The sequence below is a fragment of the Ornithodoros turicata genome, chromosome 3, assembly GCF_037126465.1.
Source record: "Ornithodoros turicata isolate Travis chromosome 3, ASM3712646v1, whole genome shotgun sequence".
Lineage (NCBI taxonomy): Eukaryota > Metazoa > Arthropoda > Arachnida > Ixodida > Argasidae > Ornithodoros > Ornithodoros turicata.
In genome coordinates this window covers 42,979,882-43,007,261 of record NC_088203.1, presented here as the reverse complement: position 1 = coordinate 43,007,261, position 27,380 = coordinate 42,979,882, and the positions used below count along the sequence as shown (strand labels likewise).

At 46.6% G+C, this 27,380-nt stretch overlaps 1 protein-coding gene and 1 long non-coding RNA gene across 8 annotated transcripts in view; one reads left to right on the top strand and one right to left on the bottom strand.

The window, feature by feature from the left end:
• The window catches only part of LOC135388446 (uncharacterized), an 88,952-nt gene extending 85,101 nt beyond the window's left edge, over positions 1 to 3,851 (bottom strand). For all 5 annotated transcript variants that reach the window (XR_010421377.1, XR_010421379.1, XR_010421381.1 and 2 more), the window contains exons 1-2: positions 3,707 to 3,851; positions 2,418 to 2,675 (exon numbers count right to left, since the gene is read on the bottom strand). This is a non-coding gene — a long non-coding RNA (uncharacterized LOC135388446). The remainder of the gene's footprint in view (positions 1 to 2,417; positions 2,676 to 3,706) is intronic.
• An 8,514-nt stretch (positions 3,852 to 12,365) lies between these two features.
• The window catches only part of LOC135388444 (uncharacterized), a 79,871-nt gene continuing 64,856 nt past the window's right edge, over positions 12,366 to 27,380 (top strand). For 2 of the 3 annotated variants that reach the window (XM_064618017.1, XM_064618015.1), the window contains exons 1-2: positions 17,763 to 18,055; positions 23,601 to 23,670. In XM_064618017.1, the coding sequence (XP_064474087.1) occupies positions 23,616 to 23,670 (55 nt within the window). In that variant the 5' untranslated portion in view covers positions 17,763 to 18,055; positions 23,601 to 23,615. Of the gene's footprint in view, positions 12,469 to 17,762; positions 18,056 to 23,600; positions 23,671 to 27,380 lie in introns of those variants that run through there. The other variant, XM_064618016.1, reaches the window with a different exon arrangement.

Genomic DNA, 27,380 nt, shown 5'->3' with positions numbered 1-27,380 from the left:
CCCCGGTGTTAGAATGTGACCCTCCACCTTCCCTACGAGCCATTTAACAGTCCCACTGACTCCCCCACGTGGTCCTTCGCCATGAGGTGATGCTTGAAAATTCCTACAAGTGTCTATACTGAAGTCATCCTTGTAGTGGCACAAATCGCAACATATTTTCTTATTTTTGTACTTGGCAGCTTATCCATCGGTGAAGGTAGCGACAAAGTGGTAGTCTGTGATTGTGGGCAGATGGTGAGACAGAAAACAGAGAGAGAGAGATTATGGGTTTAATGGCACAAAGGCAAACAAAGGCCATAGAGCGCCAAAACTACTGGTGAGTATGTGAGAGATGATGATGATGTGTGAGAGAGAGCGTGTGGTTGTTAAAAGCTATCTACAGGTATGAGCGATGAGATGGACCAGGATAAGAGAGAGAGGAGAATGACGATAACAAGTGAGTATGGCAGTTAAAAGCTAGCTAAAAGTGTGAGCGATGAGGTGATCCAGGATGAGATATTTACATAAGGAGTTCAGTGATATTGGATAAAAGCGGAGCAATACTGAACATCTACATCTGACTAACTAACCCACACATGGTCAAAAATTGGATGACATTATTAAACGTCACAAGAGGAGTGTCACCCAATAGAAGGGCTGGGTGGAGTAGGACATGGTATCTGTAGAATGCGGTGAAATACTGTTGTCATTGGTGTTCGAAGTGAGGGCAGGATGCCAGTACGTGCAAGACAGTCAAGCTGTCACTGCAGTGCGCGCAAGCTGACGGATCCTGACCTCTGAGTAGGTGGTGATGCGTGAGCCAAGTGTGCCCAATCCTCAATCTCGCGTAAAGAACTTCGAAGGATCTGTTGATGTGTTCAGTCCAATGCGGGGGGAAAACGTGTGGCTGTGTGAGGTGTAGCTTGTTATTTTCTTCCATGTCCCACTCCTGCTGCCACTGTGTGTAGACAGCTCTCTTTAACACTGGCAGGATGTCTTGGTAGGGTAGTCCTAGACCTGACTCCTCTTGTGCCAACGCTCGCCGAGCCTCACGGTCGGCTCGTTCATTGCTCGGGATCCCAGTGTGGCTGGGGACCCAGCAGAGACAGATTGAAAAGCCTCGGGAACAAAGTTCAGTCGCAAGCGCTCGTACTCGCTTGACGAGGTGATTCTTGCTTTCATAGCATGAAAGCAGTGCACACACAGAGCTTAGCGAATCGGAATAAATTACTGAATTTTGAAGGTCGTTTTGTTGAATGTGCCGCAGAGCCAGGAGAATCGCGTAAAGCTCTGCGGTGAAAACTGTTCAGGCGTGCCGTCATAATAGAATCACCTTCAAGGGCAACGGCCGCCACACCACTGCTGACTTTGGTCCCATCAGTGTAGATTGCATGGTGGTTCCCGAAGTTACGGTGAATCTCCAGGAATTCCTGGAGAATGACAGTGTGTGCAGTGGATTGTTTGTCAAACTGTGTCATTTTTAAATTGGATTGTATTAGATGTCTCTACCAAAGGGCAGCATCGAGGACTGCCTGCTACAGGGGAACGCCAAAGGGACTGAATCCCAGACGGGAACTCACCGCCTGCACGCGAAGCGGAAATGTGGGTACAACAGAGGGCTTTGCAAGGAAGAGTCGCTCCAGACAGAAAACAGTGACGAAGAAAGTGGTGATGAATAAATAGTATTGTTTCAAACTGTTATACTGCTTTCCTTTTTGTGTTTACCTGTCCTCAAAATTCATGCACCGTACCCTAAACTTGGGGTATCTCATAGATTTGAGGCAGTCTATGAAGCGAGAAGGTGCTCTATTACAACTGAAATCATAGGTGTATGTTAGCAATGATACATAGAGCTGTTACAACCTCACAGTTGCTATAATAATTGCCCCTCCCTCTAAATGTTTTTCCGTATGATGTTTGACTGTGTGCTTGAACTGAATTGCTGAACCACAGTGCTGAAAGATTGAGTGAAACAGTCACGCACATGCATAACCACTTCATTATTCATCAAGGTTTTAACCACTCACTGGCTTTCTTCAGCATTCACAACACACTCACTCACCCAGGGAGATCACTCTAGTTCATAGCGTAAATTCTGGCATCGTTAAACAGCTGCGAAACACACTTTTATTTTCTTTTTTTTTTCGTGGCAGGCACCCAACTACCATGCTTTCATTGGGAGTGACACAGCCAGTACGAGAATCAGATGGAGAAACAGGGCAGAAAGGATTGGGGTCAGTAGTGAGAATGATGATCGGTTGCCATGGTGCAAAAGCAACTCAGGCTAGCAGTGAGAAACACATTGGGAGTACTCCAATATACCTGGCTGTCTCTAACAATCTGTCTCTTAGAGCTGTTCAATAAGGCATTCTTTCTCAAGTACACTGCAGCAGCAAAAGGAAACCATCATCACGACAAAATGTCCATTGCCCACTAACCTGATTTAAAAAGACCTCCATGGTTGTCCTCATCCTCATTCCAAGTGTGTCATGTCCACTGAGGTTGAGAACTTGTGGTGGAGCCATTACATGTTGCTCTGTCATTGCTAGGTGAAATGGATACCAAGTTGATGGCATTCCGGTAACATTCCTCTATGCATAGGTGTCAAGGAGGCAGATGTCGATGTTCAAGTCAAATTCCAATGGGCTTTCTATGGCAATGCTGCTCTTTTTAGTGTGCCTTAGCAAACATGATATCTGAAGGAAAAAGGAGACATTCATGATTACGTTCGTTTAGCATCATGAAACTGGCACGTACACTCTGCTACCCATACATTATTGTGATAAAATTATCAGTACATTCTTGTAGTCACCTATTTGGTGCCACCTTTTTATTACTTCTTGGGCTAATTAGTTAAGCACAGTTCGATCTTCGTTTATCGAGAGATTGCAGTTCCAAGCGATAATGTCCGGGTAATGATGGACCCGGATAAATGAGACTCGAAATAACAGAGCCTGTATTTGTATCGGAGAGCATAGGAACTGTCCACCATCATTCGCATAAAATTAGAGCAGACATTCAGCTCTTGTGAACTCTTTCCTATGTTGTTAACTTGAGCAACATTCATCTTCTGTCAACTAAAGCCAACTAAATCACGTAATCCAGAATAGGTGGGACAACTTGGAACACGTTGCAATAAGACCCTCAGGACTGCTGCAAACTTTTTGGAGTTTACGTATCATTACTTCAGCGCGACTTCAGTGCAAGCGTGCAGAGTTGAATGTTGAAAAAAGCCCTTCCAGTTAGACAATGTTAGCAGCTTGAGATGAAAACAAAATGTACCCAATACCGAATACTGTGAACGCCAGCGAGGTGATATTTTACTGAATTTGCGCATGTCTATACGTCCGCAATTTCGAGTGGCAGCAACTTCTTTCCTTTGTCGTAAATATTGAGGTCGGAATACCGACGACAGGCATTCTTCGCATGTGCATGAACATCTGACCCAAGAGATACAGCTCTCAAACTTCTGTCTTCGGTAACTGAACTCGCACAATAATTGTCGCTTCAATGAGAGATAATTCGGTTGATTAAACAGAGCCGAAATACACGGAAAATACCATACGTCGTACACCTCGGACTCCTCTGTTTTGATTCGAGATACAGGGAATCGAGTTGCACGTAATTGCTAAGGTTACACAGAAACCTCAGACAAAAACAGACAACAAAATACAGGGTGTGTGCAGAAAAACGTGACCCGCATTTAGGCACATAGCTTGTTGCCTACCTATCTAACGAACTTCCGGTGGTGCACGATGGCGCATTTATGCGTGCAAAATCTGTAGAAAAATTGTGGAAGCCATACCCAGCTTAAAAAATAAACGGAACAACGAAAACGTCGGCTTCCGTGCATCAGAATAGGGCAACATGGTGGACAACAGGGCGTATGTGAAAGGGCAACATGGTGCACGTAGGAGAGTTGTGTTCAAGTACCGCTAGGGGGGCTATCGGTGCATAAATCGAAATGATGTCCCACACAACGACGAACACCCCCGTTTCGGTTTGGATTGGATTATGGATTGTAGAGATGTGACTGCTTGCGTGCTTCAGACCCACTGCATGGGAGGCGTATATCCGTAACCTAGCCAGCAGCACGCATGACGCGCCTACACGTGCCCTGATTGGCTGCTGCGCCGCGGGCGACCCATCAAAACCTGGAGCGCACGCTTCGCCCATGCTCGTCAGGTGTTGACGCCGTTGTCTTGACAACGAAGCGCGCAGATTGAACTGGTTTGAGCAAGACGTTTGTAATGCGACGAGCGTTCGCGCATTGGAAAAACGCAAGTAAGGCAGGCGAGCTGGTGGACGAAATCCATCGAGCAATAACGATAATAACAATAATAACAAATATAATGATAATTAGGAGTGGATTTCCGCGTAAGGCGATCCATGGAAGAAAAAGTTTGGATAAACACAACGTCGGACTTTTAATTTACAATGGATTTCGTCTCGCCAAGCGGGTTGTGGCAAAAATCAGTCTATTGCGTCAAAAACGTTGTATCCCGTTAAAGCATGGTTTCGTACATATTAGTCAAGCATCGCAGTTTTTGAATGACAGAATGGGGCAGCATATAGGAATTGCGCCCTACTCACGAAACCGATTCCATCTGGAGTGAAAGTGTTGTTTTGAACAGGCTATGTTCTCTAAAAGCAAACTCTTGCTACGAGAAGCCTTGGCAATTCAAGCTTTGGGAAACGGCACCGCGAGTACGTCGGTTGTAAACCACCCACCCGGTTTTATGATATGCGCTGTGACATATCCCTTATTCTCAGTGGTTCTCTCCTTGCCCCTTTTACCCACACTGTACTGTAAAAATGCTGTGCTGTCTTGAGTAAATTGCTTTGCTGGTTTGAGCTCTGGTGTGTTTGTTTATTCGATCCGCGTCGCCCAAGATCAGGCTTCTTCGATACGTTTACATCGCGCTCGTTTGAGGTCTATATGTACGTTCTGCTTCCCTCTGCACATTACGCCTTGCTGTGATGATGGAAGAATATATTATTGTCAAAGATGAAGAGGCGTCAACAACTTCGTTGGAGATTCTTAGAGGAAATCTGCTGAACGAAGAGGAAATGGATGAAGCAGTACTGCCGAAGCTCACAATTCGAAGAAGAATCGGAGAAAGAGAACCCTAGTAGCACATATTGTGGCCTCGACGTTGCAGCAATGTTGCGAATGTTGTCCAATGTGGGGCAACGTTTATCAACATTTCGCAACGTTCCTGCAACATTATCAAAAGTGGACCAACGTTACTTGACATTCAGCAATGTTCAAGCAACATGGAAGGTCAACATTTGAGCAACGTTGCGGCCGAACGTTCCTGCAGCATTGTCAGAAGTGGACCAATGTTACTTGACATTCACCAATGTTCATGCAACATTGCAGAGCAACGTTGGAGGAATATTGCGGCTCTACGTTTCCTGAACGCTGTTTATTGACTTTCCAGCAACATAACACTGCGTAACACTCTTACCCACAGAGGAAACCTACCGGTTTTACAGCTCCAAACAGTAGGTAATTACATTAGAGACGAAAGCTTGAATTAAAAACGCAGTACATGACAGGGAGGGATGTCAAAAATGTTGTTGAGTGCACTTGACTCTTGCAGATGCAAGCGCTAACTACAAGGACGCATCCTGGTCACCGTTGCAAACGTTGTACGCACTGCTACACTTAATGAGCATGGCCCCAACACTTCGCATTTTAGTATATGCCTCATCCTGTTCGCAAATAGAGCCCACTGCTTGATGACAGTATCTCTATATTCAAACGGGATACCTACAGGGATACCCAAGCGGTCTCCCCTAGCCCCACTCCAGTATAAGTGAAGCGGAGATTTGCAGAGCTCAAGTCGGCTAACAGTGGCGTGCAAGTGCTTGCAGTCAGTATGCATCTCTGATCCGACGCAAAAAAGAAAAGTAAGAAGAAGTAGAAATAATAGCGCACAAATACCTCCGCCAACCTCTTGCCAATATTACCTAAATGTTGTCATAACGTTGCCCTTATGTGGAATGTTGCAGTTGTCATGTTGCCGCAATGTTGTATAACATTTTCTAGCAACGTTGCTAGAACGTGGCCTGAAGAGGACATTAGCGACGTCTATGCAACGTTTGAAGAAAACATTGGGGCAACGTTTCGGCAACATAGTGTGCTACCAGGGAAGGAGTGAAGGCTGCTTCTCCGATAGCTCCTGCGGGAAACGGTCTGTTAGCGAAAGCGACGAAGTGACTTTGCTCTTGGCCTCTGGGTCTGCCACTTGCCCATACCTTGTTGGTAACCGGCGGTGTCGAGGTAAGGGGGTTTGGCCGGGACTCCCCGCGGTCGTAAGATGCCGGTCAGCGGCGGGGCGGACCTGTACTGGTCCGCGTCCAGCGACATTGGTTCCTTCCCTTTGGAACACTTCTTAGAGAACGGGCTCTCTGCCATTCCTGTTGTTCTAATGCCTACGAATGGGTCTACCATACGCTCTAAAAACCCCAAGATACTTATTCAGTGCCTAGAAGGCGTAACTCCCGACTTTAAGGATATTAATGATGTACGTCAGTATGGAAATGACGGCATCGTTTGTAGGTCTTCTAACCTGAACGTGATTCGGTCTTTGCTCCAAACCTCTACATTCGGAGGCCTTCCTGTCAAGTCCTACATTCCCCATCACTTAGCGTGCGTCAAAGGGGTGGTGAAGGGGGTTGATGTCTCGTTGCCTGCCAATGAGCTCCTTGACCTCTTCTCCCATCTCGGGGTGCTTGAAGCTTACCGGTGTAGCGCACCCGGTAACGACGGTCGTGTAGCTACAGAGTCAGTCATAGTGACCTTCGCGGGGCACAACTGTCCTTCGGAGATAAAATCGTGGCCGCTGATATTTCGCGTGGATTTGTTCAGACGTAGACCGCTGCAGTGTAAGCGCTGCTACCGCTTTGGCCACGTCACTAAGCACTGTAAGTCCGAGATGCGCTGCCGGCGCTGCGGTGATTCCCATGACGAATCTGCTTGTTCCCCTGATTCCTCTTTGAAGTGCTGTCTATGTGGAGGCGAACACAACGCTGATTTCCCGGCTTGTCCCTGTCGCGATCAGGAAATAGCTCTCTTGGATCTTATGGATTCACGTCACTGCTCTCGTGTCGAAGCTGCTTCTGTGCTTAAGGGTCGTGGTGATTCGTTTGCCGCTAGGACTCAGGCTTCCGGGCTTGCCCCGGAGAGACTTGAGAAAATGATTAGTGATGCTGTGGAGTCCGCTGTCGGCAAGCTAAAAGAGGACATTTGCTCTCTCACCTCCCTGCTAGCTTCTCTAACTGCTGCCCTCCAGGACACTGTGTCCTCAGTGGCGCGGGTTGCTTCTGTGGCTCGTGGTCCTGGCGGCTCGGTGCCTGCCGAGGCAACTCCGCCTCTAGGTTGTACGCCCATTCTTGCTCGCCCCCAGGGTGACTGCCAGGATTCCGAAATGGATTCCGACATAGATTCCGTACGTTCCTTGCCCAAGCGCGGCGCCTCCCCTGCTGCTTCAGGATCGGGCGCCCCTCAAGGCAAGCGCAATAAGAAAGGTCGTAAACAGCAAGTGAGTAGTGACGTCCTTGCCACCGCCGTGGCTGAATCCATACTCGCTGATGGATAGCCTTCGCATGCTCCAATGGAACTGCTACTCTGTACTCAACGGCCTTCCAGACCTTAACACACTAGTTTCCTCTTGTTCTCCAGATGTTATCTTACTTCAAGAGACTTGGCTTTCTGCTTTTCGGTCATTTTCTCTTCCCGGTTTTCATGCGTACCGCTTAGACCGACCAGCTGGCTGCGGTGGTGGCCTGCTGACACTTGTTTCCACATCCCTCATTCACTCTTCCTCTGTTTTCTATGAGCAATCATCTCTGGGCTGCGAAGTGCTCGGCGTTCGCCTTGCCTCGCCGTCCCTGAATATCTTTATCATCAACGTCTATTGTCCTGGTGGCTTTCTCTCCGCCGGGCCCGTGGATGCTGCCGTGGCCAAGGCCTCTGGTGATGTTTTAGTAGCCGGGGATTTCAACTCCCACCATGTCCAGTGGGGCCATAAGACCGACTCGCGAGGCCGGGACTTGTGGGCTTGGATTTGCCAGCGAAACCTTTCTGTGGCTAATGATGGATCGTCTACGTTTCTCCGAGGGACTGCGCGCTCTGCGATCGACTTGACCTTGTGCTCTCCCCGGATCAAGCTGTCTTCGTGGAGAGCCATCGATTCGTCCACCAACAGCGATCACCTACCCATTTATTTCGAGCTCCTGTCTCCTGTCCTCCGCACTGTCTCTGTGCGGTCGCACTGTAACCGCTCTCTGCAAGAGAAGAAACTTGCTTCATTGCTGGCTGGAAGCGACGATCTCCCTCCTCTAGACAAAGCAATCTCGTCTCTTTCCTCTCTCTCTCAATCTCTGCAGCAGTCCACTTTTAGGGTGGAGAAACGTACTTCCTCGAGCTGTGCTCCTTGGTGGACCGGTGATTGCACGAGAGCCTTCAGACGCCGCAAGGCAGCCTGGAAACAAGTGCTTGCTAACACATGCTACGCGAACTGGACACATTTCCAGCGTCTCAAGGCTCTTTATAAACGCACAATTGCTGCCGCCAAGCGTGACTTTTATTCGGGTCGCAACTCATTCCTCTCAGCTCCGAACTGCAGGAAAGCGCTACACAGACACATTGCTTTTATCCGCAGATCCTTCTCCACTGCACCCCCCGCTCTAACCGTCCTTTCCGATGCCGACTCTAGCTCGCGCCTCGAAGGAGTCGCGAGGGGGCTTGCTCAACGGTTCTCGAATGCGGTAGCCGTAGTATTACCTGCCCTTATTCCAGCTACATCCTCTGGGTTTCATGCTGTCTCCCCCGCGGAGCTGGAATGTGCTGTGAGGGCTCTTCCTAACAGTGCTCCCGGTCCTGACGGGGTTAGTGCAGCGGTGGTTAAGCACCTTTGGGCGAACCATCGCTCTGTATTGTTGAATATTGTGAATTCGTCCTTGGAGCACGCATGGATCCCCCAGGGCTGGAGGCGGTCTCGAATCGTCGTCGTTCAGAAGGTGCCCTCCAGGGGCCTCTCTCTCGACAATATTAGGCCAATTGCACTGACGTCAGTCCTCTGTAAGACTGTCGAGCGTATCATTCACCGCCGGCTATCGGCGTTTGTAGAGTCCTCTGGTGTTCTCAACAAAACACAAATAGGTTTTCGCGAGCATTGCTCCATTTGGTTGGCCCACACCAGCCTCGAGTGCCAGATCCGCCTTGCCCGCGAGAGGGGATTTCTCTCTGGGCTGGTGGCTCTAGATGTTGCTAAAGCCTATGACAGCGTAGAGCATTCGGTGCTCCTCCAGGAGTTAGTGAACCCTAGCACTCCCCCTTACCTGATTGCTTGGGTCATGGCCTTCCTTTGTGATCGCTCGTTCTTCTGTTCTGCTGGTTCCCTAGTTTCTCCATCTTACCCCCAGAGTAGGGGCGTCCCCCAAGGATCGGTGCTCTCTCCCATACTATTCAATGTTTTGATGAGCTCCCTCCCATGTGACCCGAGCATTACAACTTTTACGTATGCGGATGACATTGCTTTCTTTGCTTCGGCACCCTCATTGTCTGAGTTGTACGCCAAGCTTCAAGCCTACCTGGACACCCTGGCAGCCTGGATGAGCTCTATGCACCTTTCCCTGAATGTGGACAAGTCGGCCATGCTCGTGTTCCCGCTGAACACTCCAGTCACCATCGACCTGCAAGTTGGCCTGCAATCGGTCCGCCAAGTCAGCTCAAGTACTTGGGGATGTGGTACGACGACTCGCTGAGCTGGCGTCACCACATAGATCACTTGTGTCTAAAGGCAACGAAGGCAATCGGCGTCCTCCACCGGTGCTCTAGCCCCCGTGTCGGCATATGCGCAGAGATGCCCTGCTCTACGTGTACCGTTCTTACGTGCGTCCCATTTTGGAGCGGTCCTTTTTTCTTCCCTGCCTGACTGGCGATTAACCAAACTGTACACTTTGGAGCGGCGGGCCCTCCGCCTCTGCTTGGGCCTTCCCCGGTATTCGGCTAATGATGCACTCCTCCTTGAGGCCCGGTTGCCTTCTCTCAAGGCTCGGTTTCGGCTACTTACTGTGAGCGTCTTCCTGTCTCAGCGCCAGAACCCCATTGCGCTTTCAAATAATGCGGCTCTCAAGGATGCTCGGCTGTGGCTAACTCGGCAGTGGCACCGCAGAAATACTCCGCAATTAGTTTTCGCCCAGCAACTCATTCTGCCATTAAAGGTTTCGCTCTTGGATGTCCTCCCACTTGGGGCCCCGCTGTACCCTCCTTCTGTGAGTGTCATTGACATCTTCCCCACGAGTGTTCGTCATGCTCCTTTGCGTACTCTGCAGACAGTGCTAACGACCCATCTTCATCGATTTCCACTACATCTTGTGGTCGCAACTGACGCCTCTGTCTCAGAGGAGCGCTCTGGGGTCGGCCTTTTCTTCCCTCAGCTCGACTTCCAGTTCCCGGTGCGGCTCCCAGATTTCACCCCTCCATTTCATAGCGAGTTCCTCGCTATGATACTAGCTCTTAAAAGGGTCCCGCCCACCTGGGAAAGGGTGCTCTTGCTTTCAGATTCACTCTCAGTCGTTTCCGCTTTGGCGACTCCTTCCCAGAACTTGCTCTCCACTCTGCTTACGCTCGCTCCCTCGCACATACGCGATATCATCGTAACGTGGGTCCCTGGTCACCGTGGGCTTGCCGTAAACGAGACCGCTGACTGCCTCGCAAAAATGTCCCTCTCTGGGGCGGTTATTGGCCTGCTGCCCCCCCTTGCACACGTGTGCATCGCTAGATACAAACATTTTGCACGGATATCCTCTGGCCCCATTTTGCGCCCTAAGTACGCCCATCTGTGCTTCCCGTGGAAGCCGAATTCCTGTCTCTCTCGGCAGTCAGAGGTCTCGTTGACGCGCGCTCGCTGCCTCGCCCTCCCCCTCAACTTCTATCTCCACCGAGCCGGCCGCTCCTCATCTGCCGCGTGCCCCCACTGTGGCCAGGACGAGACGGTAGAGCACTTCCTCATGCAATGCAGCTCTTACGCTAGGCTTCGGGAGGCCTATATTAATCTTCCACTCCGTCTGCTGGGGGTTCCCGTGTCCCTAGCAGCCCTCCTTTCCTTTGGTGCCTCCAGCACCTCCAGCTGGGATATGTCGGTAGCGGCTGGGCTTGCATACTTCCTTTCTCGCTCGCGCCGCTTCTAGACCACCTTTGCATCATCCCAGCTTTGCATCCACCCATTCACCCTCCCACCCACCATCACCCTCTGAGTGTTACCACGCCGTGTGCTCCGTGCACGCCGAAGGAGCCCATTAGGTCCGAGAAATTCCGGTGGCTCCCCCGCACGAGGCGAGTCAAAGCAACATAAGTCTGCAAAGGGTGGCCGAAGATTACAGTGGCATCTGACTGCTTTGGTTTAATCCAAGTATAACTTCGCGCCACGCTTTCAGTGTAGTGTATCCAACCCCGCGGGATCCTACTTACCTGGAATAGAAAGCTACGGCCAAACACACAGCCACGCATCTACACTGACTACTACACAATGACTCCACTACAATGTCTACTGCTAACGAATACTACAATGCCTCTACTTGTCAATTACGCAAATAACCACGACATGCACGACGTTTGCCCTCGTGCCATGGAGCCGAAACAAGCGAACTTCAGCACCCCCACCACTTCAATCATCATTACTTTCTCCACCAACCTTCCCCACATTCCCCACCCAAATTGTCACGGTCAAGTTATAGTACCGTTGGACGTCCTCATAGCCCTGGCCGATCTCCCTTGGGGCTAATGGCCATTCTCCGTGGGACGAAGAAGAAGAAGAATTTGGACCCGATGAACAGAATAAATGCAATTAATCAACCTTATTCGAGAAATAAATATGTGAAAGATTGGAGCACAGACGAGCAGACTGGTCGACGGCCCACGGCTACTTCGATCGGTCACTGCGAAATAACTACTGCTCTGAATAGGCAGAAATCCTGCCCCAGAAGCCCAGAGCGGCCCATTTTACAATTTTGTACAGACGCTCTCACCTTTTGAACCGCGAGCATGAAACTCGCAGGCGTTGCTGAAACGTTCCCTCACCAGTTGAACATCGACGGACGAGCGGGACATCCAGTGAGGAACTGGAACGGAATATTTGGCAAAGCTGCTTCACTACTACCACAAATCTCATCCTCAAGCCATGCTCAAGCAAACAAACCGCTGTCCGCTAGCGCATATGCGTACGCGAAGCGAGCAGACTGCAAGGCGGCGGCGGCGGCGGCAAAGAAAGACACGTGACACACATCACTTCTAGCGCATGCGCAGCGCAACTGATTTTCCTCTCCCGAAGGCCAAGGCCAAGTGGCCAAGTGTACCCGCGTGAGTTCTGGAACGCAGCATTGGCGGTTTCGTGCGTGGTTGCGTGACAGTGCTGCTGTGTTGGCTGTTCTCCCATTGCTTCCTTACAAGAGTTGTGCGGACTACAAACAGTGACAGTAAGTTTACGCATGTCTTCAGGCGCTAATGTTGTGGATCGATAATGCAATTACGAGTGAAATTGTCACGAGGTCTACGAGCCGGACCTAACTGCACGCAGTGTCCACAGCTCTGTGCAAATGTTCAAACAGTGGCTTATCCATAATGGTAACCACGGGGACGCGATTCTGGGGCAGTGTTGCCACACGTAAAACAAACTTGTATCTGTAGATCCGAGTCCGAAAAATCTGTAGATAGAGCTAAAAATCTGTAGCCACTCAAAACTCAGCTTCTTGAACGTTTTGTCTTCAAATCTGGAATGTCTGCCTGCGTCTCTAAATTCAAGGGTTTATTTCGTTCCACTGCTGAAGACCACAGTCGGAATTTATTGCTGCGGCGCACTGGCATTGCGCGTTGGAACTTTCGGTTTGCGATGTCGCGTGTTCAACTCAGCAACAATAGAAAAAAGTGCCACTGCACGTTGATTTTAATATTTTGACATGTGTATATTCGCATGAGCTGTGGCAACTAACGCAAGAATCGCGTGTAGTAGGAACAATTCTCTCACTCGTTCCACTATCACAATGGCCCAAGCAAGCAATGGCCGACGGTTGGCAAAAGGTCGGATGGCAGTTGGCCAACGACTCTTTTGGCCATCCAACGTTGGCGCAGCGTTGCATAGTGAGAGGCAGAGCGAGAATTGGAAAGCCGTCGGCCGTACAGATCCGTATCAAGAAACGAGCTCGTTGGCCAAGCACTTGCGAAAGCTTTGATTAATCTCGCCTGGGCGAGAGGGAAACGTAGAATGGTCTAGCGCTGCATAAGTTCGACTTCCGATGGACCAAGGGAATTTCTCAAAGCTAAAGCAGTAAGAAACAGAAGCAATACCTTCATGGCAAGTTAATACGACAAGCAGTTCATCATCAGTGTCGTTTGTGTATGCGCCAAATTAGACTTAGACACGCCTCACCCTTCATTTTGACTCACACGCGATCAGGTCTCTCGAATTTGCGGAAGCTCACGAGACAAGTTATGTATATAGTATCTGTTTTTCCTCCGGAAACGTTGTGGGAAATACGAGAAACAAACAATGGCATATTGTTACCTTACGCCGCGAGACAATTGAGTCTGAAAATGAGGGACGCCGCTGCAATGCTTTGGTCTGTATCTTGGCACAAGCTTGGCACAACGTAGGCTAGCCAATGCTTGGCAAATCGTTGGCCAAGGTACAGATCCGTATCAAGAAACAAGCTTGTTGGCCGATGATGTACCAAGCAAGGCCAGGTAGGCCAGCCTAACTATAGCCTAGCTTGGCCCAACCTTTGTTTGTTGCTTGGGGGTGAGCGAGGATCGCAATTCATGGACAACAAAAACAATAAATTTTATTTATTTATAAAATACTACAAACCCTGAAAGGGTCCAAGTAGGAGGGGCACAGAAAGTCCAAAATAATTTACAACAAGACACATATGTCACATCATGTAACTGCGTTTAAGCCTTTCACAAATGCCGTGACAGAGCGGTGTGAGACCTGAGCAGATGACAAAGAATTCCATTCTTCGATGGTTCGAGGAAAGAAGGAATATTTAAAGCAGTCAGTCCTGCACTGGAATGGTTTGAGGCTTAGCCGTGTTGATCTGGGTGCGTGTGGAGTGATATAGTCCTGATGATTGATTCGATATTGACCATTGAGTACATGAAAAAGAAACTGGAGCCTATGGGTCTTTCTACGCTCTTCCAGCGGCCACTCCGTGCGTAAAGAGGAGTAACTGAAGTGAGACGATGGTACGACTTAAAAATAAAGCTCTCCTTTGAACGGATTCAAGTAGTCGAATATTCGCAATGGTGTACGGGTCCCAAACAATATCACTATATTCCAGAATAGGACAAACTAATGTTTTGAATGCCGTTAACTTAGTATGAGCTGTGCATTCACGAAAATGACGTTTTAAGAACCATAATTTCTTGTTAGCCTTCTTTGTTATGTATTGGATGTGCTTATTCCAGCGCAGGTCTGATGTAAGAAAAACGCCCAGGTATTTGTATTCGGAGACCCTTGAGAGATTCACTGAGCGGTTTCCTTTTGCGAGTGACACTCATGACCACACACTTATTTATGTTAAGAGGTAACTGCCATGTCTCACACCATTTTCTGCAAACAATTATTTAAACATGCACAGTCATCACCGCTATTAATCTCCTTATGCAATACACAGTCATCGGCAAAAAAGTTCATTTTAACATCGATACCCATTACATTAACTTCTTGCATTCAACATCAAGATGCTGTACCTATTCCATCTAAGCGACTCATCTTTACACGGACACGTGGCACACCATTTTGGCACAAAGATTTGATATCTCTGCTTGTTGGACATATAAAGCAAATACTGTGCCCAAATTGTGTTACCTACGTGACATACTGCTTTGCTGAGATATGTTACGGAAGAAATACTCCTGAAGCGATTAAAGGAAGTGCATACGAGTACATATGCTTTGCAAAGTTGTTCCAAAGTTCCAAGTGTTGAATTGGCAAAGCGTTAGTCATCTCATAACAAAGTGATGAAAGAAACTAGTGAGAAATGCGAAGCCGCAAGCACTGTTGCATGGCCATGTTCACAATGGGCAATGACGCTTTTCACTTTGTGTACCGCAGACTGACTATGCTCAATGAGTGGTTTGCAGTATCTATGATTGATGTAGGCCATGGCAACTACCGATGCACTTTGCAGAGTGTGCAATGATGTCTTTTGTGAACGAGACAAACCTCAATATATTCCCACGTAATTTTGATCCTACAATTAATTGAGTTGAGGGTTTCAGGTATTTAAGTGTGCACCTCTCTTCTGATATTTAGTGGGAATCACACATTAGTTACGCATCCTCTAAGCCTCTTAAAAAAATTGTCTTCTTGAAGTGGACACGGAAACTACCTTTCGCAGGCAGTAGACTGCTGGCATACAAAACCCTTGTACAAAGTGCCTTAGAAACGGTACAAATGACATCACACTGTCCATCATAAAAACAAATGACATCATACTGTCCATCATAAAAACAAATGACATCATACTGTTCAACAGTGCCACCAATTTGGTACAGTTGAGCTACGCTCAAAGCTAGGGGGGACGAGTTCGCATCAAAAAGGCACGGTCTTGAGGGGATTATGGTGGTCTTTGACAGAGCAAGCGACTTTCGGTCCTACTTTTCTTTCAAGAGGAGGCAGTGAACAAGTGCCCATTCGTGGAACCCAGCCCTCCCCTTCCGATTTGTTTCGGTATCAGTCTGTCTACCAATGTCATGATGACATTTATATTCTGTTGAGTTTCTTACATATGTAGGTAGGTAGGTATGCCAAGAATTTTTTTTATTACTACCCTTTTTTGTAGTTTGAATCCCTCGAAAAACCATTGCACAGCATCAGAACACAAAGGCTACATAATGACCCAGTTTCACCAACCTTTTCAGCATCTGAACTAAGATGAACGGTCATTAAACTATCTGCTTCACCACATCACCGATGGAAAAAAAGAAGTGTCTGTTCGAGGATTGGCAACCCTTGATATTGGTTCAGTTAACCAGAGTTGGTGAAACCGGGCCTATGGAAGTCACCGAAACATTCATCACATCACAAATCAAAGTTTGAAAAAAGAATTGAGTGCTAGCATGAAGTTTTGGCACTTCTGAGTAGCATTTTAACTGCTGCTTATGTAGCTGCTGCATAATTACGAGTAATTCAGAAAAAGTAGTACAAAATTTGAGGGTACTCTACTCTATCTTCCTCTGCATGGTATTGAAAACTGTGATGATTCAAAGTGCTCATCGTCTTGGCCCAGATTCTGTAGCAGATTTATCAGCCATTTGTGTTCCTATTTGTGGTACTGTGGCTAGCTAGTCACTCCACCCACATACCAGCATTCCTAGGTTACACATACCATTGGTTGATATACGAAGAGGGGAGTCAAGTCCTGTAGATCGCATAAACAAAATACAGAAACCGACACTGAAGATTTTTGTTTAAGTTTAATTTGTACAAGGTTTCGCATGGAGGTCCACGCTTCCTTAGGTCCTACCTGAGGAAGTGTCGGTTTCTGTATTTTGTCTGTATCATGTAGTTATAAGAGTGGTTTAAACCACAGAAGTTGCAGATGCTGTTCATCAACTTTATTTTGAGATGGACAGAGAGTTTCATTGCCTGGGGCGGTACTCTACCCCATAGCTGCTTGTGGTGTGAGGAAGGAAATAATGTCCCATGGAGTCCAAAATTGCCAAAAGAGCTTCGAGAGCAGGCATTCGTGGGCTCGATTTAGCTATAGGCCAAGAAATTTTAGAGAGAGGGGCAGGAGTTCAGATTATTGAGATCTCAAAATGGCAGTTTGGAAAGCTCAGTAGTGTGGGCAATGACAAAGAATATACTCTGGATCTTCTACAGCACTGCAGTGACAGCACCTGAGAGAGCCAACTTGCCTCATGTGGTAATGACACTGAGCTGTAAATGCCCCATTGAGTCACAGTGCACCACATTGGCGAGAAGTGTTTTGTGGCATCCAGAAACCAAGCTCTGGGCCAACATTTCTCAGTATAGACGGGGCGAAAACGTCAGTTGTCCATTGACAGGAACACTATTTAAACAATCCATTGATATGTTGGTGAACGAGATCTGCTTTCTACATGACCAGTAACATTCCTTTGCTATCTCTCACTGTGATTTAATTAAACACATCCCTCATGTGACGGCGTTCCCGGCACAGTTTTACCTTGCTAAACCACTTTTCGCGGCGCTTATCAAACATAACATTAGCGGTTCTTCGTAGGCCGAGGAAAGCAAGAGACGTTTCCATGATGTTTACTGTGATGTACGTGATTACCGTCGTGACAAATGGTCGACACAGCAGTTTTGCGGTACGTTTTATATGTTGCCTATCGTGGACATTTTTCGCTACCCGATTGCCTGTCCAAAACAGGCTACGACTGCATCAATGTCACTTCACCAATGAATTCCTTCATAAGTTACACGCGCGTGTTAGCACACCAAGTCGTTACACGTCTGAAAAATACCTGACGAAATTGGCAGAAGAAACATATGCTTTATTAGAGCTTGCAGTGATTATCCTTTTCATGCAGCTCATCACGCAACACCATACAGCTCCGTCGTTACTCAATTTTCTCTAATAGCCTCGTCCCCAATAGTAGCCGAACGGCCGAACCTCTGAAGCGTTGTTTTCCTAGTATTCATACGCGTAGTTATTTACGCCTCTAACTTAATTAAATTGATGAATAATTGAGAGATATATGCTGAATGCCACACAGAATTGCATAAAGACTCGTTATTCTGGAGTGTGACCCTCTTAAACACTGATTTTCTCACGTAAAACCATGCTTAACACTGGACTGCAAGGCGGCGGCAAAGAAAGACACGTGACACACATCACTTCTAGCGCATGCGCAGCGCAACTGATTTTCCTCTCCCGAAGGCCAAGTGTACGCGACCCGCGTGAGTTCTGGAACGCAGCATTGGCGGTTTCGTGCGTGGTTGCGTGACAGTGCTGCTGTGTTGGCTGTTCTCCCATTGCTTCGTTACAAGAGTTGTGCGGACTACAAACAATCTGAGTAAGTTTACGGATGTCTTCAGGCGCTAATGTTGTGGATCGATAATGCAATTACGAGTGAAATTGTCACGAGGTCACGAGCCGGACCTAACTGCACGCAGTCCACAGCTCTGTGCAAATGTTCAAACAGTGGCTTATCCATAATGGTAACCACGGGGACGCGATTCTGGGGCAGTGTTGCCAGGCTCCCACAGCTCCCCATAGAGCCCATAGTTTGAGATAATTCAGGCAACACTGGACATGCAACCAATGAAAATGAAGTATGATGCCTACCTTTCGGCCAATCAGGAGTCTCTCAGTTTGGCTCGCCTTTCGGCCCGGTACTGGCTACCATCGGCTTTTACTTTTACTGGTTTTCATGCCCGACGCTTGTTATTCCGTATTCCAGAACAACTAGGCAAATTTTTGACAAAATACACATTTATTTGAAACATCGTACTGATTCAATAGTCTGACACAAATATTCACCGTGCCTACAGAGTCCAAATCGTTGCGTTCGTTGACCAAGTTCGAACTCGAAAAACACACACTCTACTCCCAGAAGTGAGCGACGCTCACACGAGTGCACGCGATTTCACGGTGAGCATCTCCTTTCGTTGGTTGCAGTGCGAAGGTTTCAACGAAGAGGGCAATGCTTGTCGCACATACACCGAATCCTGTTTCCGTTGTGACTGCATTTGAAAATGCGACGGCGCTCACAAGTGTTCCTCAGGCGTGAGCTCACCACTGCATTCCAGTTCTGAACTCAAGAGACTGTTCGTACGTAGGATACTTGTGTCGGGAAACATCACAACACGCGCTGAGTCACTTTGACACACGAACAAATCTGGGACTTCTCTTTGAACAATACCATCATACCGTGGTGTCAACTGACACCGTCGAGACGCGAGACGCCGCTGCCACTTCTCTCCCTTCTCTTCTCGTAACTGCCCGCCAGACAGGCAGCCCGCGAAAGAATGCTCTTTTGAAACTTTGCCAACCAATAGCGGAGCGCGCAATGTCCTTCGGCCAATGGGTATCAACTATGATGCCTGACGGAGTTATACCACGTGTTTATGACGTGCAAACATTTTTTTAGAGCCGCGAAGAGGGGGAGCTGTGGGGGCCTGGTGTTGCCACACGTAAAACAAACTTATATCTGTAGATCCGAGTCCGAAAAATCTGTAGATAGAGCTAAAAATCTGTAGCCACTCAAAACTCAGCTTCTTGAACGTTTTGTCTTCAAATCTGGAATGTCTGCCTGCGTCTCTAAATTCAAGGGTTTATTTCGTTCCACTGCTGAAGACCACAGTCGGAATTTATTGCTGCGGCGGCATTGCGCGTTGAAACTTTCGGTTTGCGATGTCGCGTGTTCAACTCAGCAACAATAGAAAAAAGTGCCACTGCACGTTGATTTTAATATTTTGACATGTGTATATTCACATGAGCTGTGGCAACTAACGCAAGAATCGCGTGTAGTAGGAACAATTCTCTCACTCGTTCCACTATCACAATGGTGAGCGAGGATCGCAATTCATGGACAACAAAAACAATAAATTTTATTTATTTATAAAATACTACAAACCCTGAAAGGGTCCAAGTAGGAGGGGCACAGAAAGTCCAAAATAATTTACAACAAGACACATATGTCACATCATGTAACTGCGTTTAAGCCTTTCACAAATGCCGTGACAGAGCGGTGTGAGACCTGAGCAGATGACAAAGAATTCCATTCTTCGATGGTTCGAGGAAAGAAGGAATATTTAAAGCAGTCAGTCCTGCACTGGAATGGTTTGAGGCTTAGCCGTGTTGATCTGGGTGCGTGTGGAGTGATATAGTCCTGATGATTGATTCGATATTGACCATTGAGTACATGAAAAAGAAACTGGAGCCTATGGGTCTTTCTACGCTCTTCCAGCGGCCACTCCGTGCGTAAAGAGGAGTAACTGAAGTGAGACGATGGTACGACTTAAAAATAAAGCTCTCCTTTGAACGGATTCAAGTAGTCGAATATTCGCAATGGTGTACGGGTCCCAAACAATATCACTATATTCCAGAATAGGACAAACTAATGTTTTGAATGCCGTTAACTTAGTATGAGCTGTGCATTCACGAAAATGACGTTTTAAGAACCATAATTTCTTGTTAGCCTTCTTTGTTATGTATTGGATGTGCTTATTCCAGCGCAGGTCTGATGTAAGAAAAACGCCCAGGTATTTGTATTCGGAGACCCTTGAGAGATTCACTGAGCGGTTTCCTTTTGCGAGTGACACTCATGACCACACACTTATTTATGTTAAGAGGTAGCTGCCATGTCTCACACCATTTTCTGCAAACAATTATTTAAACATGCACAGTCATCACCGCTATTAATCTCCTTATGCAATACACAGTCATCGGCAAAAAAGTTCATTTTAACATGGATACCCATACCAACATCATTTATAAAAATTAAAAACAACAAAGGACCCAGGACCGAACCCTGGGGAACACCGGATGTGTACGAAGGACGAGTCGGCGTTATTCGCATGGACAAATTGTTTTCTATTGTCAAGGTAGTTGGAAAGCCAGGTAAAGAGTTCATCGCTTACAATTTCCTTCAATTTTAATAATAATTTCCTGTGAGAGACTCTGTCGAATGCTTTAGCGAAATCCAGAAAGTTTAAAGAGGTCCCACAGGGAGTTGACTGACACAGATGAAATTGCTAGGGCACTGAAGGTATCAAAGAAGTTGGAAAGCTCATCAATTACACTATTGTCGTCTGCCCTAGAAAAGTCCGTTTTTGGTGAAGGGTCCCAAATTCTAACAGTACCATCCTGTGGTCCGATATGCCTTCAAGGATGCTGCATTCCGCTTCTCTAGTAAATATCTTGTTTGATACAAACATGAAATTCAATATTGACGAGGTAGTGCCCTGCGTTCTCGTAGGCTCCTTAACGAGCTGGAGTAAATTGAACGAGAGTTGGTCAACGCAGCGAGAGCAGACCAGTCAATGTTGGGCAAGTTAAAGTCACCACCAAGGATTACATAGGGATGGCGGGCAGCGTGAGTGTTTATATAATCAGACAGCTTAAGCTTATTCAGAACGGATATGCCTGTAAAAGCCACCTACAAGCAAGCTTCACCCAAACCATTTCGACATCAACCGGCAGCACAATGTACTCAATATTTTTTTTTAGGACAACAGCGACGCATCTAGAGGATCTATCCTTACGAACAACAGTATAGTTGGGTGGAATTATTTCATTACTTTCAATATCACTGTGAAGCCAAGTCTCCCTAACAATGAGCACATCCGGATCATGAGACAAACTTTCTATGTCTACTATTTTGTTCACCATGCTTCTGGCATTTAGATTAAGAACCCGAAATTTATCAGAACCAGTCTTTCCATTAAGTCGAGCTTTATTAGTACTGGTCAGTGGTGCATCCTTTACAGAGGTTGCTTTGCGTCGCTGACCAGAAGCATAGTCCCAAACGTACAACACACCATCTATGTACAACTTGTCATAACTCGACCGTACTTTAGCACCTCGTGACCTTTCATCGCGAGCGCTGTCCCATAACAATTTCCTTGTTGCCCTAATTCTGCTAGAGAAGTCTTCCGTAATGAACAGCTTCGTGTTTTTAAGCTTACTTGCATTACGCAACACCTCAGTTTTCTCGCTGAAATCGAAAACTCTTACTTGAAGACCGCCTACCCAATCGGTGTATACGTTCAACTGAGGAAACCGTAACGTTAAGCTTATTTTGGAAAATTTCGTTGAGCACTTTTATTTTTAGGTTGTCCTCAGATTGGCCTTCCTCTTCTGGTACGCCGATAAGGTTGTTCAAGGTCATCAACTTTCTGTTGAAATTCTGTGTTTAAAACTGGCAATGTCAGACACACACTCACTCACGACAGCTTGGCCTCCACTTAACATATCTACGGTAGCCTCAATTGTAGCTATATTGCTGGCCAGGCTCTCAATCTTACTTTCTAAACTAGATTGACTTATCCACTGATAACGGCTTCAAGTTTCCTATTACTTTCATTGACAGACTCGATTTGTTTGGTTATCTCCCGTTGACCACTAATCAGGAGCGAAAGCTGTTCCTCAATCGTTGGCCCGGGGTTAGATTCGACGTCGCCCGACAACATGAGGAGCATCTCTGAGATATTGACATAAAATGCGATGCAAACTTGAGGGCACGGCAGCAGTATCAAACACAAGTCATTACTGGAGTAGCAAGGGTAGTTACGCTTACCAACCTGTATAACAAACAGAGGATACATCAGTGAGCGTGCTGTCAGACTGGGGAAGCTCTGATGCTTTTAACGTGTCTTCCGATGACGTCACAGTAGATAGTGCGGGGGCGTAGATGAAGATAACATTCTGGCGTGGAAAATCAGGACACAGCAAGGTTGACTGTAGCTTTGGCGTAACATCGTAGCTCACACCGTCGGCGTTAGTAGCTGGAATTATGTGCACAGTTGCAAATGGACTTCCTCCCGGAAAGGTGTTGCAGCACAGCGACATCAGTACCTGTATAAGAAACAGAGGATACATCAGTGAGCGTGCTGTCATACTGCCGCAATGCCCTCTCGCTGCATACTCGCATACTACGCACATACTATGCATACTCGCAACGCCCTCTCGCAAAGCGCGATATATTATTTCCACAGGCATAATGAAAGCGTGACGTGAATTATAAACGTTGTGGTTTCACTTCAAAGCCAGTCAAGTCTGTGAGGCGCACACAACTGGTAACGCACACACAAACACCCAAGAAAACTGATTTAGCGTTGAGGCTCGCCAATGGTTCAATCGCTGTAGACGTCCTTCTCCTCTGGCGAGCTCCGCCAGTTTCGTGATCGACGGATCAAATCCTTGTCAACGGCGAAGGCGAAGCAGCTTGACCCAAAAGCATGCTTTTGGGTCAAGCTGCATGCGTTTTGTGTGCAGGAAGCCAGTTATTGTGGTCGTCGAGAGGCTGTATCTTCCCTTCGTTTTCATCAAATTAACTGTGGAAAATATTCTAAAAAATTGTCGGTATAACACAGTCAGTCCCGCATTCTGCTGTACGTTTTTCGTCGTTGTCGTTTCGTGCACTGATGCGTAACACTGGGTCGACTGACTCATTCGTTGGAGCAAAAAAATCATGAGATTTTCAGAAATCTCTGTAGATCTGTAGATTTTTCAAAAAGTAGGTAGATCTCATGATAAATCTGTAGACAGACACAACACGAAGTCTCAATTGAGACTTCGTGTTGTGTCTGTCTAACATTTGATGAATGCAGCATCGTGGCGAGAGGTGTGTTGAAGCATGTGTTGGACAACTCTACATCAGCAAAGATGGGAAAAAAATGTCGGTTTGTTCATTGGCTGGAAGCCAGTGGTGTCATGAGGTGTTACTGAATGGAACGGATGCGGTGCAGAGGAAAGAAATGGTGTTGCGTGGTAAATCACTGCGTTCTACTTCTTTTCTATCTGTTGCAAGCTCAATGCTATTATACAGTTGCTCTCTGAAGATATGTTAATTTCCAATCTTTGTTAATGATTAACGCAGCTGTTTTGTTTTTCAGAAATCAGCCGGCAGAATGTCCAACATTAGCAGAAAGAAACCACCAGTGGAATCTCTCCTCGAAAACCTGCGTGAGTGATCCTGTGGCGTCAAAATATGTGAAAGCCGTGCCTTGTTCGACTAAACGTCCGGGTGTCGACCACAAATGTGCGATTGAATCTAACGTCGTACGATGAACAGTGAACAGAATATTGAGGGTTCTTGGCACGGCTTGAACTGGCTGTCTTGGATTTGATGAGTGGGAATACGTTCGGAATTGACCTCACTTTTCGATATTGCAAAAAAAATATTGTATAAACGTCCCGCATTCTAAATGGCAGATGAGGCACGATGTCAAAATGACATGTTACTATTGTCCCCAGGACATCGCAGGGCGGGGCATGAGGGCGAAAGAGTGCAATAATAATCGGTCAGTTTAGAGGCATTATTTACTTTTTGGCGACTACGATTTTCTGAAAGCGTTCACCATTGGCAATATATCACGATGCATTTTTAAAAAGTGTGCCTCTTATACCTGTTTATTGCCCCCTAAAGGGCTTGCGACAGGTCGTTTCAGGTTATCCTAGATAAATGCAACCTTTACATCAATCGGTGTTTTGCATGGACTTGAACTTGTATTGAAAGTTTCACAATGAAGAGGGTAATAGAAACTGAGAAAATTGACACCGCGGATACCGCAACTCGTGCAGCTGTGACATCACAGCACTCACAGCCACCAATAAGGCAGCGCCCGAGAAGTAACATGCTTATGGCTCCCAATAAAAATGGCTGCAACTGTAATGTCTGTGACGTCTGCGCTTTGAAGAGGAGCGTGTTCAAGGACTTGTATCTCGCTAAGTGCGACCCGTAGAAGAATAATTCTTTTTTCCTTCGTATTCTGGTGTGCTGTACAATGCATCCATGATGTAATGAACCACATCATTGAAAGTGTCTCAACCTCTTTAAGTGTGCATTCATCTGTAACGCTTTTGCAGTAATGCTCGTTGCGATGATTCTGATACAATAGACCATATGCAGAGCCGTATATTAAAAGGGAGTCTGGCCATTGGGAGGAGTCACAAAAAGAGGCTCAACCTGTCAATCACAGTTTCGCTCCTCTGATTGGTTCGCTTTTTACCAAGGGGGTCGCCATGACACCATACTGCCACCCAAAATGGCGACGAAAACAAACACAGTGAAGCGGGGATTTCGTGACAAAAAATTTTCACTGACTAACCTGATTTTACGCTGCAAATGTACACCCTGATATAAATTTCTCGGAAATCAGTTTCAACTTATGCTCATCCGTCGATATCTAACTGAAAATAATAAGTTTTGTCGCCGGTGTTAGGCCTAGTGAACACGACGATCACGACGAAATCATAACAAAAACGGCGCTGTGCTGTACAATCTTATATTTAACAGCTGGATTTCATGGATATAAACATTCTTGCTTCTTATATTCCAACTATTCATGTAGATTTGTTTAAAAATCATACCGACAACAGAATGTGTCCCAGCAGGTGGTTCTGCCGGCAGCGGTACAACGACGGAAGCAGACGACAATTCCCGACGTGCCTTACGCTCCCTAGGTGGCGCTTATCAAATTTGCACCAACAATCCACTACTTTTGCAGATTGCTAGAGGTATCCATTTCAATGACATCCACTCCACTTGCCACCCAAAATGGCGCTGCCCATGTTGGATAGGGGGGCAAATAGTGAGGATAGGCTGATTGATAGCGCCCCATATTTCAAGACTTCATTGGTCGGAAAGCTGAAAAAGTGGGTGGAGCTTCAGATATAGGCATGACCCATTAATGACCAGACTCCCTTTTAATATATGGCTCTGACCATATGCAGTGCCGTGTATGCCAAAGGGAGTCTAGCCATTAATGGGACCTGGAGCTCCACCCACTTTTTGAGCTCTCTGGCCAATCATGAGACAAAATACAGTTCGCTATTAATCCCAGGCTATCCAAGCTATAAATTACCTGTATTTACTGGGTGCTGACATTTTCGGGAAACTGGATTGGATTGGATTGAATAGGATATTCCCTGACAACCAAGCAACCTAATGGATTTTGCGTCCACTTTTAATGGCGCCATCTGGATGAAGAGGGGATGTCGGGAAGACGCAGGGTAGCAGAAGTAGCAGAAGCAGAAGTGCATGCTAGCAGAACTGATTGGCCGGTAGAACCGCGAGTTGGAACAGACTGCCTGTATTATACGTATTTTAACTATAAAATATCATATGATTGAATCGAGAATGGGCAAAGGTGTGTACATGAATAAAACTGTCATAAAATGCAAATTTTTGGCAATCCGTAGCGTTTTTCTCACTATTTGCCTGTGATTGCTGTCGTTACTAAGGCCTAACAAGGACGACAAAACATGTTATTTTCAGGCAAACATTGACACTGGAGCGTAATTTAAAGGTGATTTGCAAGGTATATGCAACAGAATCTACACTTAGGGAATAAAATTGATGTAATTTGTGAAAAAAATTGGTCATGAAATCCTCGCTTCGCCGTTCCAAGCTAGGCTGCCATTTTCGGGAAAATTTTGGTGTCATGGCGGCCCGCATAGAAAACAGCAGCCAATGAAGAACGCTCAATTTGATTGACAGGTCGAGCCTCTTTTTTAGGCTCCTCCTAATGGCCAGACTCCCTTTGGCATACACGGCACTGACCATATGCAAAACTTAGCGCCATCTTGTAGCACTCCCAGGAACCTACCGGAGTTCCGCCACGTATGAGGCGTCCTACCCGGCTAGTACAATGCAAACGACTGCCATACAACAGTTCTCTCGCGTGTCATGCTTCTCACATATGCAGTTTCACTATCTTATTTGTGTGATTAATGAGATGCGGGTTTCAAAAGGGAATGTAAACCATGATTGACAGCCTCGTATATCTGTATTCCTTATTGCATTGAAAGCGTTTAGCGCGGTAATATAGGTTGGGCAAGAAAATTACGTTAACCTAGTGCAACGATGCTTTGTTATCCCATCCCAGAAGGAGCTTAGTACAGCTCATTTGAGAACTTGTTACTGCACTTGATACAGCAAAAACATTTGGCACGAAATAAAACTTTAGTGCGATTGCAGTTGTTGCTATGAAACCTGCTGTGATACACACCGTTACGTACTGGTATAAAATGTGGCCTTTCTCAGCTCGGTGAATCCGAGTCTTCGTTATCTGAGCATCTCCCACATAATTGTCACGTTTGGTTGCACTGCATTTCATGTGACTGTTTACCAGACTGATAGTCCTCCTTAAATGTGCTCCTCAGTCGGTGCACTCTGACTGTTTCAATCATTTTGTGCGAGGACATTTCATGATCGCCTTACAGTCACCTTCAACAGCTTCCCTGAGATAGAAATGACTGCTAACTGTCAATAGAAAGATAAGTTCGATGCTGACATAGCAAAGGTGTGTTCACAGCACTTCAAATAGACTGATTTTGTCCCAAACGTGCCGATGGAAGACGCTATGAATTTGCTGTGCCATCAGTTTCTCATTCAAGGATAAGCCAGAGCGAAAACTACCAAGGGAACGCGTGATGCAAAACCATCGATAAGTCATTGATATAGTGTCCAGAAACATCGATACTTGCTGCAGTCGTACTAAGTTTTTATTTTGTACCAATGTTTATGCGTATACAGTGCACTAAATAGTCCTTAAATGGACTGTACTGAACTGTCTAAATATGTCATAGGGTGGCATTAAAGAGCAGCTTTGCACTGGGCTAATGTAATTCTCTTGACCACAATCGAAATGACCACGCTCCAATGCAACAAG